The 20,964-nt window shown below is 35.4% G+C and overlaps 1 protein-coding gene across 12 annotated transcripts in view; it reads left to right on the plus strand.

The window, feature by feature from the left end:
- Positions 1-20,964, plus strand: part of Sox102F (transcription factor Sox102F) — a 411,141-nt gene that overhangs the window by 315,567 nt on the left and 74,610 nt on the right. For all 12 annotated transcript variants that reach the window (XM_074134517.1, XM_074134527.1, XM_074134518.1 and 9 more), the window contains one exon: positions 16,775-16,928. In XM_074134517.1, coding sequence (XP_073990618.1) covers positions 16,775-16,928 — 154 coding nt within the window. The remainder of the gene's footprint in view (positions 1-16,774; positions 16,929-20,964) is intronic.

The raw sequence follows: 20,964 nt of genomic DNA on the forward strand, positions 1-20,964 counted from the left end.
GTATTCCTATATAGGGAAATCATGACAGAAAACCAACTCCAACCTTGTGCTGAGAGGACGTGTCGCTCGTGTCACTCGAACAAGATCTTCCTTGCCGCATTCAGCAAGAACATGGATTAAGGCTTGAGTTGTGGCCGCAACGATTGCGAATGCTACTCTAGTCCATATAAATGTTAGTTTTTCTTTTCGACTAGAACTTTGAACAATTCAACAAGTGGAATGTGTTGTACAGAACTCCGCGGACCGCATAAGTCGCCTTTGCGGGTCTGCTTTCGGCCCGTCCCTTTAGTGCCAATTTGATTCAATCACGACTTCCTCTGTCATCTTTAAGGGGAGATAGTTCTGCAAGTTTTAATGTAGGAGTGACTAAATTGGGTGTGCGAGAGTACTTGTTAAATGTGCCCGTTAAATATCGGCTCCTCTACAGTTTTTGAAGGATTCGGCTCTTTAGGAACATGTGTCGTGCACTGACTCTCTCGTATGGGAGACACACATCTGGGGTATCTTTGTCCCGCTAGTGACCATATGTCTCACATGTATGACCCATCTTTGTCCCGCTAGTGACCATATGTCTCACATGTATGACCCATCTTTCTCACTGTTTCATCATTGGTTTCACTAATTATTTTTGTCTTTTGTTTTGTATTGCCAATTTCTAATAATAGAAATGCTATTAGTAGATTGTTTTAACCATAACTTGATAGAGAACGAATGTTTCTATTGAGGAGTGAACTCTCCTCGACGTTTCCTCACTACAACAATTCGGAGTTCTTTTTACATTTAGCTTCTTTTTTTTTGCAACTTATTTAAATTTCACTAACATTTAACAATTTTTAAAATCGTACAATGCACTGAAAACTTAAAGTATCCCCCGTAAGGGAACTTCTTAAAATAAATATATATTTCAAGCAAAAATCGTAGCGTTTTTAAACAGTATTTAGCATCCCAACTCGAGAAATTAGAAGGAAATGGCTGAAAAAAATTGCACTTTTAGTCTCGATTTTTTTGATTACACGGAATTCCAAGAAAGGTGACTTTTGGAAAGAGGATTTATATTATGAATGTAATTGAAACTGTCATTTGATTTTTATAACAATAATAGCATTTAAGTAATTTTACTGAATTAAATTGTCATTAATGCTGTTAAGAAGAATTAGTTAGTTAGTTAGTTAGTTAAAGAATTAGATATCATGGACCCTAATGCTGACTAATTTCATCTACAAAATATTTGTTCAAGTAGCTCACCATTTAACTTAGATTGATTGTAGTAGCAGATATTAAATTATTCATGCACTGAATTTTATAAAAATGGAAATGAAAAAAATAATTATTATGACGTTAATAATTTTTTTTAAATTTTTTTTTTTGACATCTGATTTAAGTGCAAATTTAGTGCAGCAGTATGAAGTAAACATCGTCGATTTAACTTCATTCTTCATTTAAATTGATTGATACTTCACTCTATCTAGTAGTTAAGCATTAAAAATAATATGAAAATAATAATTAATCTAGTTTGTTAGAATTACATTTTAATCTAGTTTTCTTCAATTAAATTTTTAATCTAGGTGTTCTCCCCACAATGTTATAATATATGTAATATAAAATAGATAAAGATATGCATATTTTTAGGAAAAGCTATTATTGCTGAAGTAATCTACATTTGATTATAAAACATTTTTACAAGTACTCAATAACAGGGACTGCAATTATTTAGGATTTAGATATAAATTATTATTGCAAGTAGTTATTTATTTGTTTTACTGTGTGTAATTTGTGCTCTTGTTCTCTGTAGCACTAAATTCCTAATTTAAATAAAATTAGTTAAACTTTCGTTTTTTAAAGGTAACAAAAAGTAGAAAAATGAAAAATATATATCTTCCAGTTTATTATGGACTAAAGAAGGCGTGATGTGACATACATGGAAGGCAGGCGTGGTTTAATAAACGTTTCTCACTTCTGGTTGGCTATTCAACCAACTACTTTTCACACTTTCATTCTCTCTGTGATTGGCCAATTCTCTAATGCTAATTATTTCCATGAAAAATAAAAGTTTAATTTTTTTTACTAATTTTTCTTCTGTAGGTATTTAATGATGTATCAAACTATGCAATAAAAACATAAATAATTAAAGATTTTTCTTGCTTAATGTCTTGTATTCTATACTACGAGAATGTGGTGGTAAACTATAAATTGGGAATAATTGCTATTTTCTGGGGAAGCAGGTAAAAGAAAACTAGGGTCATGTTTCACCTTTTCTTTTTTTTTAAATGAAGCCCAGAGCTTTTTCAGTGCACTGCCGGCCTCCGGACAGTGTTCTCTCGTTATAGACAACACTGTCCATCACCGGACAGTGAGCTGTAAGAAGCTCCTAGGAAAAGAAAATCTAAGGGTCAGCAGCTGGATTCGAACACGGGACCTCAGCCTGGGAGTCCAGTACGCTAACTGCATCACTAATCCCTTCCCTGTTTCACCTATTGTTCTCCATTTTGTATGTTTATTGGCATTGGGCTGTAATTTAACCATTTTTAAAGATGTAATGATGTAAAGATGACAATCAATCTCAGTTATGTGGGTGCTACTTTACTGAACAAATACGAGTATTTTGTAAATGAAAATGGCCAGAATAAGTGCCTGTGGACATCTAATAAATTCTAAACAATATCAATGAGAATTTAATGCAGTAAAATTACTTAAATGATAATATTGTTATAAAATTTGAATAAAACACGTAGGCTTTTCTAACTGGCTGAAGTTACGAGCTGAAGTATGAATGAGACGTACTTGCTGATTTTTGTCTTCTTCCCTTTTGGGGTTTAATCAATCTTTATATTTAACTTTTTAAACTGTGAAATTTTGTTAAGGATTCTTTTTACCTCTTGGATAGATTTTTCTAATTTTTCCTTGATTTTAACGACTTTAAATATTTCTAATGATCAAGATATACAGGATATCTAGAACAATTAGGCTGATTTGCGCTGAAAATATGAGATAATTCCTTTCTATTAATGCTTCGAGATACTGGACGCCCACGCACATAAACATTTGCCCTCAATGTCATATTTTCCCAGAAACATAAATCCAATTAAATTTTTGTTGATACTTTCCAGTGAAAGCAACAGTAAATTAACAAAAACTTACAGTTTAAAAAGTTGAGTATAAGGGTTGATTAAACGCCAAAAGGTACACAAAGCAGTTTTAATGTCCTACCGGACAGTTTTAATATTTCTTAAATTATTATTTTAACTTTTAAAATAATTCAAAATCCCGTTTTCCAGAAAATTCTTAACTTTTTAAAGTCTATTCTGTAAAGTTTGCACATCTGGATTACAGATTTTCTTAACATTTGGAATCAGCAATACTTTTATTATAACTTGATATTGTGACCCAGTGGAACGTTATCTATCACTGGAGAGATAGTTTAATATGTTGCTTAGAGTTGCTGTCTCCAAAGAACTCTTCAAAAAACAAAAAAAAGTCTTGATATAACGTTTCGAATAAAAGTAGAAGGTATTTTATTTGCAAATAAGTTGTTTCCCTAAAAGGGAAAAGAGTGATCAAACTGCGAACGATTGCAATAATTCTCCTGCCATTTCTTCCTGACAAAATTTATTAAAATATGGCGAATATTTACAGAATTACTATTATTAAAAGTTTAAAGGGAAGGGATCAGCCATGCGCTTAACACAGGTTACCTATGCGGTTAGGGAGATCCCGGGTTCGAATCCAGCTGCTGACCCTTAGTTTTTTTCTTCTCAGGAGATTCTTACAGCTCACTGTCCGGTGATGGACAGTGTTGTCTGTAACGAAAGAACACTATCCGGAGGTTAGCTAAATCATTGAAAAAAAATAATAATTTGAAAGGGGACCTTCTATCGTGGGAGCAAACTCCCTTCCTAAAGTATATACCATTGAGACTCCAAAAAGCCATATCTACATAAAATTTCCAATTGAGTTACAATTCTTTCATGAAAATCGGTTCACAGTTCGATTGCAGTACTTCCCCTTAGTAAGTGTAAGAGAGAATAATCACTTTAATGTCACGTAGAGAAGATGTAGCCACTTATTTCTGTCAAACTTAAACAATATCTGGCTAAGATTTACACAGTTATTAGTATTATTAGTTTTAAATGGGGCCTTACATACATGGGGCTAACTCCTCTCCCATTCGATGTACAGCGTCGAGACCTCCCCAAAGGCCCATCTACATGAAATTCCAAATCGAATGACACCTCATTCATGAAAATCGGTTCGCGCGTTTAGGCGCTGTTTACAAAAAAGGTGGTAACAACAAGAAAAACAAGAACAAGAAATTTTCTGAAAATGCCGTTTTTGCCCATTTCGGCAACTTTTTTCACAAAATCTATTAGATCTGTGTGGTTCTAAAAATATTACAGTTATAATAGAGGAATTGCCTTGTATTATATTGTAAATAAAATTTGGGAATTTTATCTTTTATAGAAAAATATACTAAAATTGTCAAAGATGGAGGATCTGCAACGTTACGCTTTTTCGTGTAGTTTTTGACGATCAACCTTTATACAACTTCCTAATGCAGTTTTAATTGTTTTAACAGTTTCCTAAAATTTGAATTCCTATCTCACAATAGTACTACCAAGGGAGGAGTCAAACATCAAGGAGCAAATTTAAAGCAAAGTTTGTTTTGGCTGTTCATTTTGGGAAAGCAGTTATTAATTGCTTATTTACCAAAATAATAATAAAATATTGAATAAATTGTGCTTGATAATCTCTATGTTTTACTGTTGGACTAACGCTAATCTGGAAGTTAAATAAAGTTTACTGGAAGTCAATACCTCTGCAGGAGTTGTGGTGGTTGTTATGAATACTCGTACTTTTATGCCAATACCGTCGTTATTTATTTATGCCAATATAATGCATATAAAAAACAACGAGAAAAATGTTTTAAGAAGTGATGAACATTCATATAATTTACGAAGCAAAAATGACTTACATTTGCCTAGAAGGAGATTGTGTAGGTCTGACAAGGCGCCGGGCATGATGGCAGCCAGGATGTTCAACAAAATTCCTCGATCAATAAGAAATACAGAGAAGAAGGAATTTCAGAAAATTATTAAAGACTTCTTATTGAATAATATGTTTTATAAAATAGAGGACTTCTTGTCCAGTAGATGGAATAGAATAGAATAGAATAGAATAGAATAGAATAGAATAGAATAGAATAGAATAGAATAGAATAGAATAGAATAGAATAGAATAGAATAGAATAGAATAGAATAGAATAGAATAGAATAGAATAGAATAGAATAGAATAGAATAGAATAGAATAGAATAGAATAGAATAGAATAGAATAGAATAGAATAGAATAGAATAGAATAGAATAGAATAGAATAGAATAGAATAGAATAGAATAGAATAGAATAGAATAGAATAGAATAGAATAGAATAGAATAGAATAGAATAGAATAGAATAGAATAGAATAGAATAGAATAGAATAGAATAGAATAGAATAGAATAGAATAGAATAGAATAGAATAGAATAGAATAGAATAGAATAGAATAGAATTCTATTCTATTCTATGGTTAATATTTATCTACGTTTTTTCAAAGAAAAATTCAACCAAAACGTACCAACTGGATTTTCATCTCATTTTATTTGGCAAATAATATTGGCGTTGGTCTAGTAGTTATAAGTGTGGCGTTGTAAATGGGAGATCCTGGGTTCGCATTGCGAGTATACCTATTTTTTATTTATTTATTTGTTAGAAACAATTTATTGGTGAAAGTTACAAGTTATTGGTGAAGTATCTGCTTCCGCCCGGGCTACGACATCTTATTTGGAAGTTGGACGTTAAGGCACGCCAAACAAAATACGCCATTACTCTACTATTTTTATAATAACGATGTGTGAGCTAAAAGTTGGTCTGTAAGCCAAGTTTGTAAAGTATTTAATTTGATTCAAGATTGAGGATAAAAGATAGAGTTTTGATTACTCTAAAACACGATCATTGTGCTGCCAACAACAGCCGTTCCCCGAGGGAGCTGGAGTCCGAAGGAATGAACATTCGTCAAACATAGACTGTAGTCCTGAAAGAACAATAATTCTAAATGTTTTAGAAACTAAACTAAAAGTGAAAAATAAAGAATATTGAAATGTGTTCTTTCAACATTGGCGCTGTCCTAGGAACATGGTCAGGAATTAGATTGTGTCGTAACTACGTTACCCTGCCAGTCTTTGCACAACCTATGGACGCAAACAATTAGATTACGCGCGACCCAGACTCTAATGCACAGCTTTTATTTATTTACGTAGGGCGGAAAAAAATACTGGCGAGCCGAAGGGTCCTGTTGGAAGGAGTGCAGCCTTTGCCGACCACAAACATCCTGGCTCCGACTCTATTTTCTCTTCAGCCCTTGGTGTTGCTTTCTGGCGAGCGTATGCACGTTAGACGTGTGTTTTATTGGAATTGGATGAGTTAGTAGGCGAGGGACGGCCTTCTGTCCCTGCTGCAGACTGCAGAGCTGGCCCTGCAAAGGGTGAGACACTCCAATGAATAAATAATAGCCGGTCTGACTCAGTGAACCATTGTGCCCTGTCCCTCTGGGGTCCACTTGTAACTCCCTTGTAACCCCTGTAGTTCCCTTGCATCTTGCACTCCATTATCCTCTGCCCCATCCACCTTAATCTTTTACATGTTGCGCCCACTCCTCTCAGTCTTTTATAACTACACACAGAGGGGGAAATTATGCCTTTTTACTTCTTGTCTCCTCCTTATTACATTTTAAGATTAAATTACGTTTAAAAACAAGAAACGAAAAAGTTCTGCCCGTAAAGTTCATCGACTTTTAAACCAACGATAATACATTAATGTTTAGACTCTGCACATTTCCGGAGTGTTTCTATCCTTAAAATGTCCTCTTCAAGATCTCCTCCTTCTTGTGCTTCCTCCTTCTTGAATTAAAATAATACTGTGCTGGCATCTTTTTGTACCAGCTGTGTCCAAAGTATTATTAGGTGTCAAGGACGGAGGTGACTAGCTAACATATTTCACTACAAATTTCTTTATTAAAATCCAAGGCCTAGACCGGGACTTGAACCTACTGCACCACAATACATCTTAGCTTTGCGGGCCGCTAACCGCTACCGTGGCACCTAATAGTAAGAAGAATTATAGCGTCTGGCCACTTGACAAACGGCGCTGCTTAATAAATAGCTTTAAAGGGATCAACGTTCAGACGGATTGTCCTGATTGATTCAACAACATGGCGGATCACACTTAGCTGGATTATAATACTTTCAGCGTAAGTGGACCTATTAGTAGTTTACCTATTCAAGGTTGTCTTTGTCCATTTTACTATTAGTTACTGCTGGAACTTACCATTAGTTACTGCTGGAACTAACTATTAGTTGCTGCTGGAACTTACTATTAGTTACTGTTGGAACTTACTATTAGTTGCTGTTGGAACTTACTATTAGTTACTGCTGGAACTTACCATTAGTTACTGCTGGAACTAACTATTAGTTGCTGCTGGAACTTACTATTAGTTACTGTTGGAACTTACTATTAGTTGCTGTTGGAACTTACTATTAGTTACTGCTGGAACTTACTATTAGTTACTGCTGGAAAATACTATTAGATAACTGGAACTTCTAGATTAAATTGCCTACTTCCCACAATGAGATTCTACCATTAGCTAATTTTTGTTTGGTAAAATATTGTTAGCTAATCCTAAAGTAAATCACAGGGGGCTTATAGAAACTTAGTTTATGTTGTGATAATCGAAGTGCAAGGCATTTTTCTTATTAGTTGGATGTTCTAATTTTTTGGTAATATTTGTTAATTAAATTTATAATTGCTTAGAACAAAGAAAGTTTTTAAAATGACTGTGGTTGTATAGTTGTGGCAGGATGAATAAATAATATAGAGATGAAAGTGGAATAGTTAGCCTATCAAAGTGCCACCAGCGAAAAGTGAGGGGTTCCAACTGCGGAAGTATAAATTGTGTGGTTCTTCGCCAACCCTCACTGTTATAGTGAGAAATGTCATAGTAAATACTGTCGTGTCATTTAAACAATTCCAGTCTTTATTTTTATCCAAGAAATATGGATGTATAGTTAAAACAATTATTTTTGCAACCCTTCTTCCTTATGGTAACACTTATCTAAGTGTCGTTATCGTTTCTGGCAAGCGCTCTTGGTCTCGGTAAATTCTAGCGGTTTAAACGAAAAGACTTACAAGTAGCATTAGAAGAATCTACTAGTAAAAAACATGGTCTACGTAAAAATAATAACACTCTAAACTGTCGGAGCGCCAACAAAGGAAATAATTACAATACAGAGGGATAGGGTTAGCACTGTGGCTGCCTTAAAATTTTCCTTTGTTAGTTTAATGCTAATTTCTGTGTTTAACGAGAGAACGTAAGCCAGAAAGTTGCAGTGCAATCAGAGCGAGGGTCAGCTATGCACCTTATCTTGCTTACTTGCAGACCTCTTCTCTTTCATCTTATATACTACGATCTCTGCTGTGTTCTCGGTAAGTTCTAATGTTTAGTTTTCATCTTAATTTTAACGGCACTATGAAAGAGAATTAACTGATTAGTATGAGTAAAGGAGGCGAACTCTGTGGTTGGTTAGCGAAGGATAAAGGGTGGAACTGTCGAGTGAAATGAAGTGTATGTGAATAGAGCAGTGAGGTGGAGCCATTAGGTCTCTTCTGATCGCTACTTTTGCCAAGAAAGGTGTTCCAGAATTGGCATTTCTCTTCCACTGTTTTTCTGATTCATAATTCATAATGAAAGATAATACTACTTACCTGCCGGCATGAGTCACCTACCTTGCATTAAGAACAGAGAAAACAATACAGAAAACTGATCTTATTTGCATAAAACTACTAAAAATCTCTTCAAATCCCTGAATTATTGTGTAAACAGAACTACAGTTCTCACAAATAAGCAGCTGTATTTTGCTAATGTCTCAGAATTTAGTTTACGCTTTTGAAATTGTGTACTTCAACCTATTTTCCCTTGACTTTATTTTTTGTTCATTGGATGAAAGGAGACTAGTTAACGGCAGCGCAGCTATTAAGTATTCAGTAGCGCTGAAAGTCGTTGATTTGATCACTTCAAGTGTTCCAGCGATGAGTGTTGCATACAATTTCATAAAAAATAATTCAAATACACGGAAGATTTGTTAAGGCATGCCACTTCTAATGAGATTAGTTGAACGATCGCTTAAATCAGTGTGCTTTGTAACCTATATCTACTCAGTCCTCGTATTACTGATGAAGTTGCAAATACCGATCAATTTAAATAACATTTTAACATATAAATTAGCAAGTAATATATGGCTAGACAGTACTAACGATGTAACTATAAGTAAAAACATTTATCTGAGATTTAATGTTCCTTTGATAGTGATAATATTGTACAATGCACACACAATAATTGCTGGATACTATCTTACAGTTGACTTCTGACCCTGCGCATAATCGCGCCGTTCCGATTTAGTACAATCGAGTATTTATTTCCCATTTTATCTAATATTAGTTATTTTTACACTCTTTGTCTTCTGATCTTAACATCATAGTCTCTCTCTACTTTATGCATTCTAATGGATTTTCTGTCTCTCTTCCAATTGATCATCGTCTATCTACCATTAAGCAGTGACCTTCCTACCCCAATGTTTTTATTCCTCTTACTCCTTGATAGGGATGGCAAGCTTTCTCAGGAAACCATGTTTTCAATAGCTTCAAAGGGAAATTCAAGGAATGACAGAGTTGATATGAGAAATGTGGCGGATAGATGAACACTTAGGTGTCTACAGTAGACTATATTCAAATATTTAAGTAGATAATGGGCTAATCTAACTTATGCCAAAATTATGAATGTAAAAATGTTGGGCTATGATATTTTTTAATTATGCCGATATGTAAGAGTTTATGAGAGTAATTTACTTTGCTTCAATTTGGTGTTCGAACCGCTGATTGAGTGTAAGGTGCCTCAAGTAATACTGCAGATTTATATTTTTAATAGTACTTTAATAATAAATATGTATTTGATGATATAAGGTCCAAGATGTTGTCTTTTCTGTTAACTGCTTCTTCTTGCTTCAGTGTGGCGCAACTTCTTGTTCTAAATCTTGGTGGCGGCTATTCGAGGCCGATAAATTCCTTTAGTCTCACGCATCCAAAAAAGTAATTCCTTGCGACAGGCGCATAAATTAAAATTCTCTAGAATATTTTTCTCTGAGGTTTCATTTCACATTTCCGCATGCTGAAGGAGTTCGGATGAATAAATTGATTGATTGCATTAATTGATTAGCCATTTCTTCAGGGATCATGGCATTCTGCGGGTATCCGAGCTTAGGTTAGCAACTCGAACAACACTAAATTGACACCCCATACGCAGTACACACAGGGCTTGCAGAGTATTTGGCTTAGGATACTCGCAAAGGTCGCCATCACTCTTAAAGTCACTCGTAAACTTTCAACAGTTTAGTTACCCTAGATTCTATGTTTACTCTAATACCCTAGCGCCCTCTCAGTTTTCTTGTCCTGCTTTTGCTGGGTTGGCACATAACCTGTTTGATTTATATCCACAATGTTTTCTGAGCATTCATTTGTAATTCGATAATCGCGAACAATCCTTGCAATGCTGTTCGCCGGAAAAAGCCAAAGTCTGCCAGCTTGTCGCCGAAATGTCCAATAACAGAGCTCTCAGGCATGCACGATGCCCATTCACATCAGAATAAAGTAATTTAAAAAATATACAAATTAATGACTTCGCAAACTTGGTCAGCTCGTATCTTATAAGAACAATGCCATTAACTTGTATCTCCTAAACGTCACTAATATTTGAGCGGCGAACATGGTAAAAAAAGACTTACATTCTCAAAAGTCCTACTTCTACATTTAAAAAAGGATGATATAAAGCAGGAGTTGCAAACCCGCGGCCCGCTACGTATTTTAATGCGGCCCACTACGCAGGAAGAACTATCTTAAAAATTAGTTAAGAATAGCACAAAAATAATGAATTAAATTAAAATATCAGACAAATCTGAGGACAAAGCATCCTTTCTCTCTCCCTGTGGCACTAGAACCCAATTAGTTGGGTGCTGGCTTCCTCGATTTTACTCCGCCAGTTGTTCCTCTCTCTTGCAGCCGCCATCCAGCTCCTAGTACGTAAGCAGCCTTTACGTATTGCAACTGATTTGGAGAGTCAGAAGAATAGTTTTGTAACCTTCAATGCAATGTTTCAATACAAGTTTTTAAACAAAATCGTGTTTTATTTTAATATGTATTATGTTTTGTAAATTGTTGGCCATGCATAGCCTCATGTGGCCCTAGCGAGCTAAAAGGTTGGTCAGCCCTGATGGTGTGTTCCCGGACCATGCCGTTTTTTTGAGCTAGAACCGTCAAGAATGAAGAGCTAAATCTATGAGTGCAGATAAATTGCGAAGAAATGTAGTATGTGGCGAGGTCGATCTCTTAATCAAGTTGAGAATGGTAATTTAAAGAGTTTTACAACACTTAGCCATCTTCACCTAGGGACATAAAAAGCGAAATGCTGCTGGAATTAGGTGCAGTATAACTGCATAAAAGCGCCCTTTAATTTAAGAACCGCTCGCGGAAGCATGAACCGACTATTTATGCTGCCAGATGGAATTTATTCTTACTGGGAAAATGCCACACGGGACAGATAAATGGAGCTCTATAATAGATTTGAGTTCTGAAGTGAAAGTGGAAAGATCGCTAAGGCTTGAAATCTAGAGAATGAATAGGATTAAGTTAAAATTCTGTAGAGTGTGAAGCGGAAGATAGAAGGTGTTATCATGAGAGAGTTCAGAAGAGCTCAGAAAACTGGGAGTGGAAGAGCCAAACAGGAGATTAGTCTGGCAACTTATCACCGGGGCAGTCAAGTTTGCTTACATGTAGTCCCAACCAAAGTGTGCCCACATATTGATGAGGCCAAAAATCATAATTAAATGCATCACAGTTCTGGATCTCATTTGCAAAATAATTATCTGATAGGCTGTTTCTTTTTTTTCTTTTCTTTTTTATTTATCTTAAATATTTTTGTTATGTAAAAATTAATTATCTTCCAAGAGCCAAGGTTTAGTTCCATTATTATTGGAGTGCTAGTTGATAAGAATAATTAGTTTTTAATTATTAGCAACACAGAAGGCTAAGAAAATATCTCAAGCAAATGAGTTTAAAGATATTCAACTATTTTTCTTCTACATTCTCGTTCTAGTCGTGGCCACTGTCCCTAATTTCATTGCTTCATCCCTTGAATATGAACCAAATCAGGTTAATAACACTTCCAACACCTTCTTTCGCTAAAATTCTCAAACAAGGAAGTTGAACATTTTTCTATCTAACAGTGAAGGCGTTAGTTTTAGTTCAAAAATCATTAAATTTTCTACCTAGTTAGTTGAATGCAAACTTTTATCCATTGAATACATCCCTGAAGTGCCAAATATCCAACTATTGCTGCTCTCTCCTTTTTTTTGACTCAAAAGTTTTTTCCAGCTACGAATTTCTTTAGATTTGGAAATAGGTAGTAGTAAGAGGTTGCCAAATCTGGTTAATCAGGGAGGGAGAAAAGTAAATTTCTTAGAGTTGAGGAATATTTTCAAATACTCAGGCCCTTCGCTGCCTTTGAATCTACTTATGCCCTAGCTGGGTAAGAATCAGATGAGACCATTGACCACTTTCTCTTCAATTCTTCCCTCACAACTGTTTGAAAAGGCAACTATTCAAGCGTACTTAAAGGAATATTTAATTGCACTTACGAATTTGTATAAAATAATAGATAAAAATAAGGATTTTCATCATTTTTCAGTCAAATTTCATCAATTCTGATTAAATTAGGAAAAATTGTACTGAAATAATACTTTAGCGGAAAACTTCTAAGCTTAATGTCCAGGATCTCGTAAACGCAGGGCATTGCCCGAGAAACCAAACAAGCATTACATATTCTCAAAATATTGATGTTTTGAGAGATCTCAGATTACAGCAACCTTGTTATATTTGTTTAAATCTAAAGTGTATTTTGGTACAATGTTGATGGTTCCCAGAATTCCGTTCAATGCAATTCGGCAGTAGTTTTCCAGAAGCAAAACGCATTCATTATTTGATTTGAGGCTCAGACTGTCCTTAATTGAGTGAAACGGATCCGGTCACAGGATCTTGCATTTCGACTTAGATCATCGACAATCATGATCACGCAGACGTATTTGTTTATCCATGTTAAATAACTTCCTGACTCCATAGCGGTTTGATCATCAATACTCTCTCTCTTCCAAAAGTAGCGATGATAGTCTGACTGCGTTCGCACACTTCTTGAAGACATCAGTCAAAAAATATCTAGATTCAAACTTATAAGGATAATTGGAATCATTGTTTAAGGAAGTAAGATTGCAAAACTACAGATTGTGTCAAGTTGCTATTAATATCCGATAACCCCTCATAAATACGCCCTCTCTTTTAAAGCTATTGTGGATTCTCTGACCGAAATATTATCTATCCTTGTTTAATTTACATCACAATTGTATTTTTAAAATGCGATCTACAGTAATAAATTTTATTTTATTTTTTAATGATTTAAGGCGCGTTAACATCTAAGGTTATTGGCGCCCGGAGCTTTTTCCAGTGCACTGCCGGCCTCCGGATAGTCCATCATCGGACATGTTAAGCTGAAAGGAGCTCCTAGGAAGAGAAAATCTAAGGAACAGCAACTGGTTTCGAACCCGGTACCTCCGCGTGGGAATCCAATATGCTAACCGCATAGTTAATCCCTTCCCTTATTTTTTTCCGGCACATCGACGTCTGTGGCCATTAGTGCCTACTTTTTCTTTTCTCACATATAGGCCACTAGAGCTGGGATGGTACCCTATTGGCCTATCGAGCTGCCACACACATATCTTGCTAAGCAAGGCAAGGTGGAGCCTAGGCTAACGGAAGCAGACCGCGCTCCCCTCTTACATCATTGGTCTAGCCGACGAGGGGGAACCCTTCCCTTATTAAAACTGTCCGGTAGGACAGTTGTATAAGGGTTGATCGTCAAAAACTGCACGAAAAAGCGTAACGTTGAAAAACATCCAAGTTTGACAATTTTTTTCTCTTTTTCTATAAAAGATAAAATTCCCAAATTTTCTTTAAATTACAGGGCAAATCCTCCTTTATAACTGTAATTTTTTTGTAACCACCCAGACCTAATAGGTTTCGAGAAAAAAGTTGCCGAAAATGAGCATGAACCTATTTACATTAATGAATTGTCGTTCGATTCAAAATCTTTGCCTCTTTGCCTTTTAGGGAGAAGTACTGTAATCGCCGTTTATATTTCTTACTCCTCTTAAAAGGAAGGACTGAAATCGCAGTTTAAATTTGCTTTTTACGTACAAATCCCTTCCTATTTTATATAAAAAGGCTTTCTCAAAAAAATTGTTATTGAGGATGGTTTGGGGACCGCAACTATAATCATTCTTTAAAAAGATCTCTCCAGTGGTAGTTACGGTTCCTACTTAACACCTTATCAGGTTATAATGATAGAATTGCTTATTCCAAATTTAAAAAAAACAGTAAAGCAGATATGTAACTTAGCAAAATAGACAAAAATGAAAATCTATCCAAAAGGTACAAAAATCTCCTTAACAAAAACTTACAGTTTAAAAAGTTAAGTATAAGGGTTGATTAAACGCCAAAAGGTACACAAATCAGCAAGTACCCAACATTTCATTCATGCTTAGTTGATATAATTTAAGTAATTTTGCTGCATTAACTTTTCCTTCACATTTTTTAGAATTTATTAGATGTCACAGACCCTTATGCTGGCCATTTTTATCTACAAATATTTGTTCAAGTAGCACTGTAGATTGACTGTAATAACTATTTATCTATAATAATTAACTATTAATTACAGGTGAAAAAGAAAACGTTATAAAAAATAAAACAAAATATGAGGCTAAAAAAATTCAAACACTTTTTTAAAAAATGCTCACACCAACATACATCAATGATTTTGTTTATTTTATTTTTAAATAAAAATCGTCGGTTTAAGTTCATTCTGCGATTAAAGTAATTGTTACTACATAATAAAGATGTAGAAGTCAAACGTTTATAATAATAGGTAATAATTATCTGGCTTTATCGCAAATAATATAGTTTTCTTCAATTACACTCTCAATGTAGCTGTTCTTCCCACAATGTTGTATACATGTAATATAAAATAGATGCATATTTTTAGGACAGCTAATTATTCCAGTATTTTACCATAAGTAAAATTAGGGAGACTAAATTAAATTACAATTGAGGAATCAATAATTGTTGTTGAATAATCTACTTGTTATTAACTGTGTGTTATTTGTGCTCACGAATATTTCGGTAAGACGAATTCAAGACTGAAATATTCTTTTAATCCGTGATTCAAATTTAAACAGTAGTCGACTCTAACTTTGTCTTTTTCTACTTTAACATGCATGTATAAGATGTGACAACTTCAGAATAAAGGGCATATTAAAGATAAATCCGAAGAATAATTTGGAATAGAGTTAAAATAAAGTACCTATTTAAAAACGAAGATATAATATACATTTTATCATAATTATAACCAAATAATATTATGAACGAACTGGCCAGCATAAGGGTCTGTGACATCTAATAAATTCTAAAAAATGTGAAGGAAAAGTTAATGCAGCAAAATTACTTAAATTATATCAACTAAGCATGAATGAAATGTTGGGTACTTGCTGATTTGTGTAACTTTTGGCGTTTAATCAACCCTTATACTTAACTTTTTAAACTGTAAGTTTTTGTTAAGAAGTTATGATTAGTATTAGGAATGTATAGAACTTATTTTTTCAAGCAATCATTATAAAATTTCCAAACATAAAAATATTCATACAAGCTATACAAAGCATTTGATTGCGATATAAGAATTGATTGCAAGAACAAATACTCTGTGTGAACACTTGCTTGCCTCTACCTTACCGCTGCTTACGATATGAAATTTTCTTGAACCTCAGAATTAGAACTTTTAACTTTGAAAGTTGTTAAAAATGGCTCTATAGGTTCATGATGAGCCTAAACTTACATAATGTGAACAAAAGAAGATGGTGTGCCCATCTGATTTTTATCCAGCCAGGGCATCCTGAGTGACGTACATCCGGTGAAAACGCTTTTCAGGAAATTGCATACCAATTTACGTGCAGTTATTCGTCCCAACCAGAGAGGCAGCAAAGAGCTAACTAATCAACCAAACTCACTGCGACCAAATGGGTCGTTGAGCATTAAATAAATCCATGCATTGCATGTTCTAGCAGAGAAAAGGACGTGTAGGTTCTGCCAGGAGGAAGAGAATAGGACGTGGCCAGGGAAAGATTTGATTAGGATTTTTTTTTTTTTTTGGTTTGGCTTCCCAGAATAAAGATCCACGCTCAGAAGCTACTCGCAGGCTCTTAAGTCTAGATAAACAGACAGAACTGGAAGAGACGCTCTTACCAGTAGTCTACCTCCGTGGAATCTAAACCCAATGCCCTTGTTAGATTTCAGAAATGATAACCTAAACTATGTATTCTAAGGAATCTCCTCCCTCAAGTAAAATGAGCAATTAGAACTGTAAGAAATGCAATTAGCGGGTCTTGTAAATGCTCCCAAAGCGATTTTTCTTTATTTCTGGAATTGTATTTGAAGGGTGAAGCAAGCAAAGCGGCCACGTAAAATCTTACCTTTGATAATTTGAGAAGAATAGAAAATTATTAGTTCAATGATATAAAATCTTTCTTTTTAATTTTGCAGGAGTGGAGATCGATTGGAAAATGGTTCTCTGATTAACCTGCAGGCGCTGACCGGAGAGAGCCTGTTAGAGAAAGAAAGGCGACTCTCTGAGATGATACTGCAACTGCAGATGGTCAGGGATCAGTTGCTGAATCAGCAGCAGCTACACACTAAGGTGAGATACAGAGTAGTCCGCAATGTGCATGCTTATAGTCGCCAACCACCATTCCTTCAAGATCTCCATATATCAGGCATAGATATCTTTGACAGATTAGAGCACTTTTCTATGTTATCCTATGTTGTTGGAGTAATTGCATGCCTCGTCGACCCGCAGTCAGCATCAGCTGTTAGACTTGGGCAACACTACACGTTCTGAGTTCCTTTCTCGCGCTATTAATAGGAACTGCAGATCATTCTCTTTCTCCAGCCGTCCTCATTACAATGGTACAATAAACGCCCTTTGAAGCTGTGATAATACGGATCAGAAGAAACCGTCAGAGAAATAAGGTCTATCGAGTTAGATACTTAGCGGATATTCCATTGGTCAGACCCTTAGATACTCTAAAGCAGATTGTAACGTTCGTTTAAAGAGCTCAAATATTCTACAAAAAGCTCTAGTGAAGCTATTAGTAGAGTTGATGGTATTAATTATTCTTTATGTTTGGTGGGAAATGAGTGAAAAATAAGTCTGGAAGGGCTTTTCACCTGCAATAATTTTTATAGCTTCTATGAAATTGCATCTCTTTCAATTTTTATTTTGTCTTACTATTCTAGAGGAAGTATTGCGATCTCATCCAAATTCATCCGTTTAAGCATCCTATGATCTATCTGGCCCAACCAAGTGGTCTTTAGAGACGAATCTGCAAGTGCCTGTTTATCTTTCTTTAGAATTTATGATCAGCATGAATAAAAAACGAAATTTAAATTTAGCTTTAGTTGCCACCATTGGAACCGCCAATCGCTACTTTTGCAACTGAGAGGTCCACTTTGCTCAATCGCTTTTTCAATTGTTTTTAGTTTTGTTCGAAAATGGCTCTTAAAATTATCTTTTATCTTGGTTTACTAATTGCGCATATCTTACAAATTTTATTAGTAAAGTATCTCAGTGAAATTTCGATTCAAAACAACCTGGGGGAGTTTGGGCATTTCTCTAAAGCACCATTTCTGTGTAATGTACCATCACTTATCAAATATTAACGATTGCAACCATAACAAAACTCCAATTTTGAAGGATTGGCTATTTTCTGGTCAACCTCACATAAATACTTTCATAAAGGAAGTACGACCTTGTGGTGGCTGGAGTAGTCCAGAACTAAAGGAAATAGAATAAGTTTAAAGAATGTTGTCAGTACAGGTAAAAATATAAAAAGTAACTTAATGGAAAAGAAGAAGTTACTTCAAGAGTGAAGTATAGCTCGATGGGATTTCTTCCTCGCCGCGTCATATTTCGCTGTCATTAAAAGTTTTTAAAATGATTAATTTTTAAAATTCAAACGTCACTGTTTAAGAAAACTTGAGACCAAAATCTATTTTTTGAGGCGATAAAAAATGTTTATTCAGCCAAAAATTGTCTACAAAATTATATGAAACATATTCTGGTTCGCATTAAACATCATATTTAAAATTTATTTTGTTTGAAAACTTTTTCCAATTTTGAAAAAAGGGGAATAAAATGCACTAAGGATCACCAAAAGGATATTTTAGGACCTCCTGCGTGCCTATGGTGTAACACCAAGATGGGGCCTTCTCAACAGCGCTGCTCCACACCCCTGTAACTTTCCATCTTCTTACTCCCATGTCCCTCAAGTTTGTCCCTCCATTCCTCGAGTTCTCCAAGGAATCCTGAACAGGGATATCCTTTGTATTACTCTCTTGCAGTCTGCCTTCCAAATGTTTCGGTTTCTTCAGGCATTCGCTCTACATGATGAAACCATCTCAACTAGTTAATGAATTTATTAATCAAAAGATTCCGTACTCGGTTACTTTTGCCGCAGACCCTCATTTTTGCGCATTTCTATGATCTCGAACAGGTTCATGTACTCCCTTGCGCACTTTCCCTTCCCAAAAGGTATCCTGTTGCTTTCTTTTGTAAAAACTCACGTTTCACAACTTTTGCTTGCTTGCCCATTGCTTATAATTTATCACATCTGATCCATATTGTTTACTTCTTTAGTATAGTTGTTGTTATCTAAATAAATACAAGAGACCCCATGACTGCAGCTTGCCACGCTATGATACTGTTGATCGGAGACAGTGTAAGGTAGATTATAGCATTGAATTAAACAAGTGTTAGGAACATTTTAAAGATTTACTTGTGTTATAGATAAAAAATAAACTAGTCGCAGAAGTACAATAAAAGTTTGGAGAGTCACCCTCGACATCTAGCGCCTACGACCGACACACAAACGTAAAATCAGTTTGTTTATTCTAGCGTGGCCAAGGGCGAACTGCTCACAAAGCTATTTTGGAACCATCTCTTATTTACTTAGTTAAGATTTTATTCTATTCTGTGCATCTTAATTTTTTCATGTTTTCTTGTCCAATCAGTGGGAAATACTTTGTTCGGAAACATCTGATGAGAACCATCTCCACTACTCCGATAAAATGAAAATTATCTGATCATTTTTAAGAAGGGGCGTTGTGGGGTGGGGTCAAAGAAATGAAGCGGAGGTGAGCCAGTGCAAACTGAAGCCAGATGAGTAAATTCAGCTCGCAAGCATATATTTCATTCCTTGCCACAACGTTCTGTTCACTTTATATGTTTTCGGCGAACTTGTGAACTTTGTTAATATCAATTGGTTTAGATCGGTTCATTCAACTAAAACGTGCTTTCTAGGGGAACGAAACTTCTCGCCAATCGAATTTCCTAGAACTCCCATTAAATTCTGTAGAAGTGATGAAACTATAGAAACTAAACAAAAAGGGAGAAAAAAGCAATGCTTAGCTTCGGCTACCTCAGTGAGGTAACTGCCGCACGCAATTTTCCAATAACAAATCTCTTGCTTTTGGTTGGCATGGTATGTGAACGCATACAGAGTTTTGAACTGGAAGTGTTGCCAGTTTGGTTTCGAAAAGGGCGGAGGAAGCCTGCAGAGTTGGCACAACGTCTGAGAGGTTGGTGGGTGTAGGGAAATGCTAACTCCCCCATCGATACTGAACAGTCGATCTATTAAACGGATAATGAATTTAAAGTCCTCCAATATTCTATTGTGGACGGCTCTAGACGGAAAAGTGAGGAACTCCTTGAAGAGGCAGCACACACAGCAGCCGCCGAAGGGTCGCAGTTTGAGAGAGAACTCCCTTGCACGCCTCCCCTTACAAATCACATTTCAAAACAAATTATAATTGGGGGACGGTGAATGGGTTTTGTGAGTATTAAAGGGAGATGAGGGGGCCGGAAGTTAAAAGGAAGAAACGAGAATATTGGGTTTTGATTAGGCTGGTCATTTTGTACACGCTGAAGTAGACCAGGAAATTGTTCAAATAAAACCTAAACCTGAGCTAATATAACGTAAGCTTTCTTTAATTAGCAATCATTAATTCGATTGATGATGAACTCTGATGTTAACAAACATGTTTGTATTTTTTAACGCGACAAGTATCTGGTGAACGTTCCACAAACAACTAAATTCTCGCTGAAACAAAGTGGCGCAAGTGCCAACTCAATTTTGTAAATCCTCCTTTACCATCTTGAGGAGGACGAATTCACCCAGAATTAATCGGTTGAGGCTGAGTTTGGCTGCCATAACCCCCAGCATTATGTTGGATTCAAAATTTTGTAACATTTCCTCATTGGAAATCATTTAGCGATCAACTGGCAGGTACGAGCTGTTGGTTCGCACTGTGACTGGTTACAGTACTGTTGCCACTACTGTAATTCTGCAGAGAAATTCTGCTTAAGAGGGGATTATTGTATCATATTATACGGATTGATTGATTGTTTTATTTATGTCACTAAACTAGCCTAGACTTGATTTTCAACTCGGATTGAAAATTATATTTACATGTACTTATTTTATTTTTATTTTTATTAACTTATTAAATTAGTTTGCCGGTCTTTAGAAGGGCTGTCAATTACTGGAGTAAGTTACTTTCTCTTCCAGAAGACCGACTGCCAAAGCAATGTTTCTTAGCGCTGTGTACCTTGGATGACCGAGATGAGTTTAATCAAGAATACAATTGGGTGACGATTGTAAGATCTTGAGCGGAAG

Source organism: Rhodnius prolixus, unplaced genomic scaffold, assembly GCF_049639745.1.
Source record: "Rhodnius prolixus isolate KJV_2025 unplaced genomic scaffold, Rpr scaffold_16, whole genome shotgun sequence".
In the NCBI taxonomy this organism is placed as follows: Eukaryota; Metazoa; Arthropoda; class Insecta; order Hemiptera; family Reduviidae; genus Rhodnius; species Rhodnius prolixus.